Source organism: Lepidochelys kempii, chromosome 2 (genome assembly GCF_965140285.1).
Source record: "Lepidochelys kempii isolate rLepKem1 chromosome 2, rLepKem1.hap1, whole genome shotgun sequence".
NCBI classification, from domain to species: Eukaryota; Metazoa; Chordata; order Testudines; family Cheloniidae; genus Lepidochelys; species Lepidochelys kempii.
The window spans coordinates 182,710,901-182,724,738 of NC_136381.1; the positions used below are offsets into that span (position 1 = coordinate 182,710,901).

At 42.2% G+C, this 13,838-nt stretch overlaps 1 protein-coding gene across 17 annotated transcripts in view; it reads right to left on the reverse strand.

Annotated features, from left to right (window-relative positions):
• BBS9 (Bardet-Biedl syndrome 9) overlaps positions 1–13,838 on the reverse strand; it is a 437,000-nt gene that overhangs the window by 322,258 nt on the left and 100,904 nt on the right. For 15 of the 17 annotated variants that reach the window (XM_073332921.2, XM_073332920.2, XM_073332918.2 and 12 more), the window contains 3 exons: positions 13,551–13,565; positions 2,636–2,776; positions 1,037–1,132 (listed from right to left, as the gene is read on the reverse strand). In XM_073332921.2, coding sequence (XP_073189022.2) covers positions 1,037–1,132; positions 2,636–2,776; positions 13,551–13,565 — 252 coding nt within the window. The remainder of the gene's footprint in view (positions 1–1,036; positions 1,133–2,635; positions 2,777–13,550; positions 13,566–13,838) is intronic. The other 2 variants (XM_073332911.2, XM_073332917.2) reach the window with 2 other exon arrangements.

Genomic DNA, 13,838 nt, shown 5'->3' on the forward strand with positions numbered 1-13,838 from the left:
AGCAGCACTGGGGTCTGCGCTGCTTTCCTGTAGAATGTGGATGCTGATTTCACCCTCGCCCCCACCAGAGGGAAACGCACTATTTTCACCCCTCCACCCCGGCGAGGGGGAGGGTACAAGTTTGTCCAGGCCAGGGAAAGATGCTGTCTGAAAGGAAGCTGCCTAGCTGCTTCTGGAACCTGGCCCAGAGTTTGAACTGCTGGAGCCAGAGATGGATTTTGTTCAGAGTTACGAACATTTCAGAGTTACAGACAATCTCCATTCCTGAGGTGTCCGTAACTGAGGTTCTACTGTAATTTTATTTGGATAAAAATATTGCAGATCAACAAACTAGCTTTACTGTCTGTCACTTAACCAAGATAGTGTTCACATATCATCCATTCTATGTCCTCCAGTTTGAACTCAGTAGTGTGCAACAAGTATTTTAGTTTTGAAATTTAGCATTTAGGCGTGTAAAAATGCAGACAGGTGCCTAATCTGTTAGGTGTTTTTCTAACTCCCACTGAAAGTCAAGGGGCGTGAAAAGTTAAGTGGAATTAGACATCTAACCTGCTTGCGTGTTTTGTAAATCCCACCAGATGCCTATCTGCATCCTGAAGCACCTAAATACCTGGCTAAAAGCCCATTTCCTCTCTGAGATTTTTCAGTCTTGAATAAATACCTGTGACATTATAAAATTTATATGCAATAACTTAAAAAAAACCAAAATTATCTGGTGCCCTTTTAGTGGTTTTCAGAAAACTACTGTACAATAACTAAGTAGGATTTTGTTTAGTTTCAGCATTTCCTTGCTTCTCTAAAATATTATTGGAGGGTTCGGGGAATTTGCTCAGGGACCTACTATTCACAGTAAGAAAACTTCTGCGTAAAATTCCTCATGCAGCAACTAGTATACTACATGTGGGCAGATCCTTAGCTCGTTGAAATTGGCATAGCACCATTGACCTCAATGGAGCTACGTCAACACACACCAGTTTATGATCTGGCCCATAATCTTATCTTAATCCATAATTCAATTATTTCCAATACTACTTACGTGAGGTTTTTGAAGCAAGAAGAGTGATTCTAGAACCAGTTAAGAACTGGAATCCCAGAACATTTACCTGATCTTCATCAGACTGATCAGAAAAGTCTACAAGAGAAAATTCAAAATGAACTACATAAGTATCTTGCTATAATTCAATAAAAGATTGCAGCAAACTTCTGATCCACATTAAAGGCTCAACTGTATTTGCACAGGTAACATATGTGAGGGAGATCTGCATACGAAGGGAGCCACACAAAGGCAGAGAACAGCAGCCATCCCTGTGAGCAGAGATTGCTTGGTCCATGCCGCCTTCAGGAAGTAAATAATCCAGAAAGGAGCAGAGATGAAGCATGGCCATGACCGCTTCTTCCAATGCACCAGCCCACAGAACATGACCAGGGCACTGTTTCAATCTGCAACATCCCCTAAGATAGTACAGGGTGAATCGCCTGCAGCCCCAGAATGCTCCCCGTGGGGAGATGCAATTCCACACTGCCCTCTATTCAAAGTTCTGTGGAAATTTCACAGATGAGCCCCACAACTGTATAACCTATTGGAAAAAGACCTTTAGATTTTAAGAGTTCAGTCTCATCTTTCAGTACGTAGTCATTCTTAACTATCTACCTTGTTAAATTAGCCACTATGCAATTTTACTACTATGTGAAGTGCACTGTAAGGCACATCGGGTCTTAAAAGGGCTGGAACAAGGGTATTACATAACTCCACCATAATCGCAAAAAAATCAGAAAGAGGAGAGGAGACAATAGCCAATATGCATTAATGAACCCACACAAACCCAGTTTCCTCATAGATCACAAGAGGATCTAGTCAGCTCCTTATTCAGCCACTGTAAAAACAAGATGAATTTAAAGCTACACAATTTGATGCACCCTTTTGGCCACAAGTCTGCAACATAAGTTTTAATTAAATACTGTAATTACAGGTGTTGTTCTGAACCAGTACAAATTGTTTTTGGGACTTTGGACAAATTGTAAATGTTGCTCTATGTAGACTTCTCTTTTTAAAAACAGTCTTATTACATTTTTCAATTTGATCAATAAAATATTGATGTGAATTGCAAAATTATAAAATAAAATGCACTATTTTAAAAAATATCTATGAAACAGAAACTCATAACAGGGAAAAATTTTCAAAGCTTTCAGGTAACACTGGAACCTATACTGAAACCTAAACGCAGAAGTCACAAAAACCCAGAAAAGCAAGTCTTTATAGAATTACTTACCTGAAGCTTAAATACATTTGAAAATCAATACGTACATTATATTGCATATAAATAAAAGGGAAAATATTCAAACTTGAAGTAATGCAACATCACAGTCACAAATGAAGCATTTTGATATGTTGGTTTCCATGCAGTAAACCATAATAATTATTATAATATTTTAACAAAATTTAAAGCCCTACATTGATATCCTGATAATACATATCATACCTTTGAAAACTAAAGCCAAACAAAAATATTCAGCTTTGTATTTATCATTTGGCAATTATCTTATAATTACCCTATCATTACTTCATGGTGAAAAATTCCGATCTGAATTCCTAACATTTCTTATGTTACAGACACATCACCATCAAAAGTCCTACCTGGAAAAAGGTTCACAAGACTGACAGGAGGTTTATTGGTATCAATAGTTAGTTTGTGGTTTGCTGTTTTTGAAGGTTGAGCTGGAAAGCAAATTAACCGCAAGGGTAGTCTAAATTTGCACTGAGCAACTCTTGGTATTCCTGAAATGACAGGACAGATAGTTTGCATTGACAGTGACAATATCTGTATTCTGAGGGCAAGACATTTCATGACATTGTTTATCAAAAAGCTATATATATTTTTAGTGTAGATCAGGAACTCATTAAAACAAAATGGTCAAGCCATGCAAACGTTTGGATTAAGCTTAATTTTCAACCTAAACACGGTTTTAAAACTAACGATGAAAAACACTCTTGTAATGACAAATTAAAACTGAATGTTTTGGTTTCAGACTCCATGAAAATAGTATTAACCAAATCAATTAAAGCTGTATATCTGTATTCATAGTGACTATGTAGCACTAAAGAATATTATACATTTGTACAGACCTTCAGCCAAATAATTCCACTTTAATATGACTGCGAGTTGTACGGCATATGCCTCATGTGTTGAATGGAGTGTATGGATACAGCAGCAATGTATTATGCACTCCTCTCAATTATCATGACAACTACACACTTTTTCAGAATGTACATGCTTGTTTATTTGTCATACCATTAAACAAAATCTGTCCTCCATCAAATGGCAACAAGTTTTGGCTTAATAAAATACTGTCCAGTAGATGTTAACATTTGTCTAACCTTTGATAGAATATATAAGAAAGAAGGCAGCACATTGAAAAGATACCTTTTGATTTTTGCTTATGAAGGGCTGGGTGCAATTTCTAACAAAAACAGACATTTATACTTAAATTAAATGTCAACTTTAAGCATGCTACAACTATAACTACAATGAGCTGCAGAATAAGCAATAAGACATTACAAATTATTACTGCATACCATGCTATACTACATTTGGCTAAACCAGTGTAAAAGAATGCTGCATCCACTTTCCTCATCCTAAAACTTCGCATCTCAACATCAGTGAGTTATACAATCGATTTGAAAATAAAATTCTTAATTAAAATTAAAGAGACAAGGTTGGTGGGTAATATCTTTTACTTGGCCAACTTCTGTGGATGAAAGAGTCAAGCTTTCGAACTCCACAGAGCTCTTCTTCAGGGCTGGGAAAGGTACTCTGAGTAACACAGCTAAATACAAGGTGGAACCAATTGTTTAGCATAAGCAGTTAACACATATTGTGAGAGACCATTGAAGGTGAACACCTCTGCAGTCATTTTTCTGTGGGAGTTCATTTGAAAGCATAGTGATTGTCTGGTTTCATCCACCTAGTTGTTATTGGGGCATTTAGTTCACTGGATGAGATACACCACATGTTGTGATAGCCATGTGTAGGACTGATGGATCTTGAAACATGTGGCATGGGAAGTATTCATTATCATAGCAGTGGAGATACATATACAGGTTTTGCATCTGTTATGGCAGGAGCTGGTGGCACTTGGAGTTGATAGGGGGCCCTGGTCTGTGGGTAGCTTGCTTCTGATGAAGTTGGCAAGATTCTGGGGTTGTTTGAAAGATAGGAGAGAGAGAGAGTTCAGGAAAGATTTTTTTCAGGATGTGATTCCCATTGAGTACAGGTTGTAATTGCTTGGTGATGCCATGTATGGGTTTCAGTGCGGGGTTACAGATGACATGTGCAATCAGTATTTTTTCCCCTGTATTGAAGCAGTTTCCCAGGGTATTTGGGTAACCCATTCCATAATGCAATCTACTTATCTCATAGAGTATCCTTATTTGGTAAAGGTGTGTAGGTGTGAGTGGCAGTCCCTTACCGTGAATCTCCGATGGCAGCCACACCTCTTTGCTCTCATGCACCTAGAATGGCAGTCTGTACAAGGGGGAAATTAACCCACAGGCACAGTAGAGCAGTGAACAGTTCAGGGGCCCAGGCCCTTAGGCAGGGCATGGCACCAAGCAGTCTAGAGCAGCGGTCTCCACACTGGGGTGCAATGATCCCAGGGGGTGCGCAGCAGCAGTAGTGCCGCCGGACGGCACGTAGCAGGTTTTTTTTTTTGGCAGCTGCTCTGCACATCCACAGCTGGTGTTCCCCTGCGGCGGGTCTTCCGGTCTTCTTCCGTCGGCAGCGCGCCTGCGGCAAGTCACCCTGGGGGTGTGAGAGCCAAAAAGTTTGGAGACCACTGGTCTAGAGCTCCAACCCTCAAGCAGGGTAGAGCAGGTAAGAGTATAGGAGCCCAGTCTTCAAGCAGGCATGAGCGCCACACACAGTCTAGGGGGCGCTGGCAAGGGGTGAGCACCCCACACAGTCTAGCATCCTAGCTCAGCGGACAGTAGACTCTTACAGGCCTTCTGGCTGAAGCTGGGGAAGCTGCTACCCCAGGGGAAAGGGGGACGCAGGCCCACTCAACTCCACTGCATCCCAGCCCAGGGCCCTAACAGTGGCAAAGTGGTCCGCCACTAGATCAGCGGGGATCCGCCCGCTGACCTTGTAACAGGCCTGCACTTTACCAGACTGTTGTCTAGTTTCCCTGGGCTACTTCCTACTCTCTCTAGCTTTGGTACCTCGGTGCAGTCAGAGTCATGTGTCTCCTCAGGCTACACCATCAGTGGCAACCCCAAGAGCTCCTCAGCATTGGTTGGGTCTGGCAGCTTAGGCGAGTCCTCAGGCTAACTGAAGACTTCTGCGAGCTCCTGCATCAGCAGTGGGGAGAACACATCTGTCTTCTTTGGCAGATGCTCCTCAACTGAGCTATGGGACCCACCTTTTATACTTCCTGTTCCCTCTGCTTCTGGTGTGGTAAGCGTGGCCTTCCTGGTTCTGCCCACCAGGGGCATCTGGCCGTACCTCACTGTCAATCTCGGTGGGCAGCCATGTCTCTTTGCTATACTCACATCCCTCAAACCCAGCTCCCAGTCTCCAGGGCTGGTCAGGTCCCCTTCCCTCAGTCGTGACAACGTGTCTGGATTGGTGTGCTCCTTACTGGTTCAATGTTGAATGGTAAAGGCGAATGGATATAGAGTCAGGTACCAGCGCATCAGCTGGGTGTTGGTATCTTTCATCTGCTGGAGCCATTTCAGCAGCACGTGGTCTGTCACTACCATAAAGGGGCTCTCAAGGAGGTAGTGGTAAAGCGCTTCTAAGGCCCATTTGACAAGTAGAGCCTCTTTCTCAATTACTGAGTAGTTCTGCTCCCACGGGAACAGCTTACAGCTGATGTATACTACCGAGTGCTCTTCACCATCAATGTCCTGCAAGAGGACAGCCCTTACTCCCACTGCTGAAGCATCGGTTTGAATGATGAACCAGCATGTAAAATCAGGGCGATATAGTATGGGCTCTCTGCATAGATGGTCTTTCAGAGCCTGACAGGCTACCTTGCAGTCAGAGTTCCACCGCACCCACAGTGGCTGGTCTTTGGTAAGCAGCCCAGTGAAGGGAGCAGCAATGGTTGCAAAGTCTGGGATGAAGCGCTGATAGTACCCCACTAGTCCCAGGAACTGCCAGACCTGTTTCATAGCGGTTGAGGCTGAGTGATCCTGGATCGTCTGGATTTTTCTGAGTAGGGGGGTGCAGCTTGCCTCACCCCAAGGTGTATCCTTGGTAAGTTGTTTCCTACCACCTGGCATTTCTTGGGACCTGCCCCACAGAGAGTCCTCAAGACAGCCGCCACCTGATTCAGGTGGTCATCCCAGTGGTGACTGTATTTGACCATGTCATCCAGGTAAACTGCATCATACTCACCGTGGAGTTGCAGCAGATGGTCCATTAAGTGCTGGAACATTGCAGGAGGCATATTTTTTTTATTTTGGGGGGGAGGGATAGCTCAGTGGTTTGGGCATTGGCCTACTAAACCCAGGGTTGTGAGTTCAATCCTCGAGGGGGCCATTTAGGGATCTGGGGCAAAAACTGGGGATTGGTCCTGCTTTGAGCAGGGGGTTGGACTAGATGACTTCCTGAGGTCTCTTCCAACTCTGATATTCTATGGTTCTATGTGCAAACCAAAGGGCATCTTGGTAAACTGGTAGAGTCCACTGGGGGTGGCGAAGGCTGTCTTTTCCTTTGAGCTGGGCTCCAGTGGAAAGTTTGTCCAGTGGGATCTGCCAATATCGCGTCATTAAATCAAGGTTAGTAACATACTATGCCTCCCCCAGGAGGCCAAGGAGCTCGTCTACCCATAGCATTGGGTAGGCATCAAATCAAGAAATTGCATTAACCCTCCAGAAGTCTACACACAACCAACGGGTCCCGTCCGGTTTAGGGACGAGCACGATAGGGCTCCGCCACTCACTAGGGGACCGTTCTATGACCAACATAACTTAGACCTCCTGTTCTACTATGACCCGCATGTGGCACAGGAGTGGTCAGGTCGTTCCACAGACAACTTCTCTGGGTTTGGTGTAGATGATATGGTGGATCTGGGTGGTCTCTCCCAGCACAGCAGTAAAAGTCCTAGGAAAAGCCTCAGTAAGACATCTGGCCTGCTTTAGCTGGTCCTCTGAGAATGTATCCCTGAACATCTCAGGTCCTGTTCCCATGGGGGCCTGTGGCCCCAGTTCGGGTTCGGGCGGGGGACGACAGGATTATTAACAGCCCTTCCCTTTCGCACCAGGGTTTCAGAAGATTAACATGGTAAATCAGGCACTTCCTTTTTCCGGTCAGGCTGTTGGACCTTGTAGTTGACGGGGCCCATCTGGCGGATGATCTCATACAGACCCTGCCAGTATGCTAGCAGTTTTGACTCCTCTGAGGGGAGCAGTAACAAGGACTCAGTCTCCTGGTTTGAAGGTCCGCACACGTGTGCTCTGATCATATTCTCTCACCTGGACTCCTTGGGAAGCTCAGAGGTTCTCCTTCATGAGGGCCCCTACATGAGCCAGGCATTCATAGAGCTGCAGTACATATTGGCGTATGCCCTGGGCTCAGGATGGGGTCTGCTCCCACGTCTCCCTTGTGAAATCCAGCAATCCCCGCAGCTGGTGGCCATATAACAGCTCGAATGGAGAAAATTTAGTGGAAGCCTGTGGCACCTCCAAAACGGCGATCAACAGGGGAGGAAGAAGTTGGTCCCATTGGCGAAGTTCTTCTGGGGGAATTTCCAGAGCATTCTCTTTAATGTTCGGTTGAACTGCTCAACCAAACCATCCATCTGTGGATGGTATACGGATGTCTGGAGTCTTTTGATCCTCAAGAGGCTCCAGACCTCTCAGAGGAGTTGGGATGTGAAGTTTGTGCCCTGGTCCGTGAGGATGTCACGGAGCATGCCCACCCGGGCAAAGATCTTTAGGAGTTCCACTGCAATGATCCAGGAGGTGGCACCCCAGTATTGTACTCGGGGTACTCCGCCAGTGGCAACCCCAACAGCTCCTCAGCATTGGTTGGGTCTGGCAGCTTGGGCGAGTCCTCAGGCTAACTGAAGTCTTCTGTGAACTCCTGCATCAGCAGTGGGGAGAACACATCTGTCTCCTTTGGCAGATGCTGCTCAACTGAGCTATGGGACCCGCTTTTTATACCTCCTGTTCCTGTCCCCTCTGCTTCTGGTGTGGTGAGCGTGTCCTTCCTGGTTCCACCCACCAGGGGGCATCCGGCCATCTCTCACTGTCAATCTCCAAGGGCATCCATGCCTCTTTGCTACAAGATGGTTTTAAGTGTGTTACGGTATGGATCCAGGACTTTCTCCTCAAAGCATATTCTGTGTATCTAAGTGCCTGGCTGTAGATAATAGATTTCTTGGTGTGTTTGAGGTGGTTACTGGATCTGTGAAGGTTGGTATGGTGTTTATTGTATATAAGTTCCATCATTGAAGCTGATTGTGGTATCCAGGAACTTGGTGCTCGTGTTGCAGTGTTCTAGAGAAAATCTGATAGATTGGTGGTGCTTGGTGAACTTCTAGTGGAAATCTATGAGGTACTTTGGGTCATCTGTCCAGAGGAAGAAAATATCATTGATATAGCTCAGTTATATCATTAGTTTTGTGGTGCATTTGTCCAGAAATTCTTCTTCAATGTGGCCCAGGTAGAGTTTGGCATATGAGGAGCCATTCTAGTACCCACGACTGTTCCCATGATTTGGACAAAGTGTTTGTTATGGAATGTACAATTGTTATGGGTGAGGATGAAATGGGTGAGTTTGGCAATATGCTTTGGGTGGATATCTGAGTATTGTCCATTATCTTGTAGATATTTGAGGCAGGCAGTGATGCCATCATTATGACAGAGATCAGAGTATAGGTGTCACCGTGCCTCAGTGGGTCACAGCTGAGGATGCCAAATTCAGGACAGACTGCTGAGAAATGGGGTAGATTCACACCCAAACTGGTGGTTATTCTATCATTAGATTATACCAAGCCAGTAACAAAAGTGAACTTCTGGATTACCACATTTTTGGTTAGCAAGACATCAAAAATACAGGCTGCTTAGGCATTCCAAACTTTGGTTCACCACCCAGACACTAGACTTTATGATGAGTGGTTACTGAAAACCAATTTAATCAGTTAGAGGGTCCTTCCAATCCTAAGAGACTAGCCACGTAGCCAGGTAAATATGTAATTCAGATTTTCCCCAATAATCATGCTGATGCCAATCCCTTAGTAAGTAAAAACTAAAGGTTTATTAATTAAGGAAACTAAGAAGAGAGTTATAAATGGTTAACAGATCATGTATACACAAGTGATATCAGGTTTGTAGCAGTGATAATCTGGAATCACGCAAACAGATTGGGGGGGGGGTCATCAGTCCTTGTTTAGAGCTTCCTTATTAGAAAACCAGTCCAGAGAAATGAAGCACTAAATGAAGACAAAATGGAGCTGTCCCTTTTCATATCCTCTGCCATATGTATGGATTTTACTCAAACGAAGTCCACAGTCTCTGTCTGTGGAAAGTTATTGGACTAAGATGGAGTCCTGAGTCACATGAATATATCACATGTCCTTACATGCTTTAATGACTCACAGAGGCAGCCATTGTTTGTATATGTTGGGAAGCATGAAGAAGACTGGTTGGCCTGTGTAGCTCTTTGTAGCTTGAAAGTTTGTCTCTTTCATCAACAGAAGTTAGTCCAGTAAAAGATATTACCTAACCCACTATGTCTCTATAATATCCTGGGACCAACAGAGCTACAACAACACTGCAAACAACAATGGAAGCTATTGCATTTTAATTAAAATTGACATTCAATTAACACTGAGTTCCTGTTGGTAACCATTCATTAAATGAATGGTGGCACTGAAGAAACTGGCAAGTCACTTTTGATTCAGCTTCAATACTGAGTTATTATTCAAATGCGTATTAAAGTTTATCTTTCATTTGGTAACGTAGTAAAGAAGCAGAGATGGACAGAACTGGCTAAAATCTTTGACTAGAAACATACTGCTGAAAAATTACATTTGGCATTATTGGGACTCCGCGACAATGGGAGAAAAATTATACTACATAACAGTAATACACATTTTTCTTAATAGATATGATTTCTTTTAATTTATTTTCAAATGCAAATCAGAAATTGTCAAGAATATGCACAAATGTAAACCAAGACTCAATGCTTTTGAAATTGGTAACAAGTCTGAAATAGAACACTTGATCTTAGCTATAATAGAATAGAATATATAATATATGATGGAAGTCCTAGAAGCTATAAAATGGGAAGCCCTTGGTCTAATGAGCAGGCAGCTGCCACTTTCCTTTGCCAAAACATCCATCAGGGGAATCTTTGTTTTTTCATGTGGGGAAAGCCTGTGTATGCAAAAAGGTCTACCATACGGATACCGGTATCAGCTTCACAGTAACATCACCCATTCTCTCTTGAAGTCCCCTGATCTCCAAAACCCATTCCAGACAATTAGTTGGTCAGGTCTTAATTTAGCCTAAACGTTTAGCATGACCAGATTTTCAGAGGGAATAAACTAAGACCCCTTTCATGGCTGGGGTGGGAACAGAAAAGATGTGAAGGCAAGAAAGTGACATTTATGATAGTCATCAGGGAAGCATGCATGGAAGGTAATAAAAGAAAAAGGAGCTCAACCTTCCTCTCCTCAGCCAAACAATCCCCCTCCATCTCACCTCTTTTTCTTGCTACCAATGATTTGCTTCTACATGCAAGGAAGGGCTGCTTCATGGACTTGTGCAGAAGCAAGATCACTGGTAGGCTTTGAAAATCGGGTTAGGTATCAAGGCCAAGTAACAGACACACATGCATTCAGCTGGCCTGTTAACTTTACTAGAGCCGCTGGCTGGTAGTGCCTCCAGCACTTTATAAAAATCACAATAAAACTTGTTTACATAAAAACTGTCAGGGACACGGAGACAAGCCTTAAAAACTGGGGCATTCCAGGGTTTCAGGACACTTGCTTCTCAATCAACTTGTGAATTTTCAAAATGCTGACTTGAACAAACTTCACATAACTTTCTTACAAATCTCTCCACAATCTACTAGAAAAATTAGCGAAAAATCTTTTTGTTTCTCTCAATAATGACATAATACAAAAGTCTTGATATTAAATCTTGAAACATTTCAGAGGGTTGCCAACAAGAAATACTTAACAGAATTTGCCACAAAGATTTTGAAATACTTTCATATTGAAAGCAAGTTTATTTTTTTTTAGTATCATGCCAATTACTCTTGGATCTCCAGTTCTCAGTTTGCCTCATCATAAATAATATTTTTTCAACACGTGCAAAGGAAATGTAAATCAAAACTAAACATGACAGAACTTTACTTTCTGAAACAAAAAATCTCAGTTATCTCTGGCATATACAGACAGAGTCCAAAACTCACTGAATCAAAGGGAAGCAGAGCCAAAAGCTGCTAAAAAAATATATAAACTAGAGTATAAAATTTATATTGGAGAATTCTTCCAGAACACTTCTTTGGGCGTGCTAGAGTTATTTTACATGGGAGCAAGGAAATCCAAAGAAACACCAAACTCTGATCGCCAGAACTGCCTTGATCCCTTTCTATTATGTCTGGTAATAGGCCATGTCCATCCTCATCTACTGTTATGTTATACTTTGCACATGTCATGTAACTTTAACACAGTAATAATGGATAACAAAACATATACTATAAAAATTTTTCCCCATGTATTAAAGCAGAATTGCTCATTGGTAATGTAACCAGAGCAGATCATATAAACACTATTTGTTTGAAATATGATACACTGTGTGCATGTAAGATATAAGTAAATGCATTAATCTTAATTATACCTTTATAAAAAGACCTTGTGTGGTGGAAGAAATAGCTGAGTCTGCGTTCAGGATGTTAAATATTCAAAGAATTTATGACCTTTCTGTTACTGACTGAGCTGAATTTAACTACTGCAGTACTCGTTGTAGTAGCCCAAATAAAATCCTACCATAAATACATCCTCAGGTAAAATTCTGCAATCTTACTCATGCTTGAACTGAGGGAAATATTGGCTTGAGTAAAAACTACCCATGTGAGTAAAGGTTGCAGGATCTGGTTCTTCATTTCTAAGCGATGTCTGATCCTATCAAATTACATTTAAAATAAACACATCTATGCAGTAAGGCAGAACTATTCTTAGCAGCAGTGATGGTTTGAAATACTCCTGCTTCTACTCTCCATCCTGGGTCCCATGTAGCTGACCTCACTCTCCAGAATAGATGGAAATGAACCAGTATTTTCATTGCAGCTACTCCTCCTGGTTTGTAGGGAGTGTTGCAGTGGCTGAATTGTGGTTGCATAGCACGTCAGCCTGTTCCCCAGGCTGGAGCCGCTCTTTCTTGGAGTGCTTCTATTGCTTCAGCAAAACCAGGAGCAAAAGAGAGAGAGAGAAGGAAGGCAGCCACTAGCAGTCTCATTTACCTACTCACTAGTTGCAGCAGCTTCAGCTCTACCTCTCCCAGACTGCTCAAAAATGGATGGGTAATGAAAGAGAGGCTGAGAAGGAGAAGACTTCAAACATATGCCCATTAAGCAACCCTATCTCCAATGGAAAAATCGAACAGCTGGAGACTTCCTTCCTTCCCAGAAACTGGGGTTTCTCTTACTTTTTTGGGTGAATGGGGAATTTACAACCAATACATTTCTTATAAAATAAGCAAAATAAATGCATATCCCACAGGGACTTAATATATGCTTTAAACATATCCAGACAACAGGGAGCCTACAAAATTCAAGAACTGTTCTTTTTCAGCCTACCTAGATGCTAGCTACCTTTCTATCCCTCTTTTATCCTCCTGCGTATTGTCATTTTCATAGCTGGGCACCACTTGAAGCCATGATACCTGTCATAATCATGGCTACATTTTGAACAACATTTGTGCTAGTATTTTTAATCATCTAGAAATCAACTTTCAGACTTCCATAAGACAGTTCTAAGAAGAACTGGGATGAATGGAGGCAATTCACACCACTCAGAGCTACTGTTTCACTCTCTGCACAGATAACATGGCACCAGTTCAAATCCTGAAGGCTTTTTCACAATAAGAAAGGTTAAATGAAATAATGCTTAAATTCAGCTGAAGATGACGAGCAATAGATAGCACTGTAAGGTGAAAGGTGGCTAAAGATACAGTAAGCAATCATAATATAATTGTATTTGCCATCACTGTCCTCAAGATAGAATAAAACACTTTAATATTATAGATTCCAATGTTATTCAGGTGTAAATGTATAATAAGTCAATTAAAAAATCATCATTGGTGCATTCTACTTTTCCTATGGATAACTCTCCCCTTACGTCTAAGCCTCAATCTCTCCCATAATTCCCAGCAGTCATCCCTAGAGCAGTGCCAAGCCAGCACATTGTTCCAAGGAGGATATAAAAGCTTGTAAGAGTCACCTCCTTATATTCACAGTTCACTTCCAAATCTGCTTCATTGATAATCAGCTGTCAGTTATAACACTTTGTCCAGTTTTAATATCTTTTCTGTCACTCACCTTCAGGATTGAGATCTACCGCATAATCAGCGACAGGAAGAAGGGAGAAAAAAAGCAAGAATATGTAAGATATTATTTTAAGAGGAAACAAAGAAGAGAAGTAATAATTAACAGTTTAGAAAAAATAAATGTAACTTGTTAAAGGCAAAATCCAATAAGTGGGTTTTTTTTAGTGTGTCTAAATATGTAAGACATAACTCTAACCAAAAATAATCAGGAAAGGCCAGATTCATCCCTCGTGTAACTCCATCCAACTCAGTAAAAACAAATTAAATTCAACTGTATTGA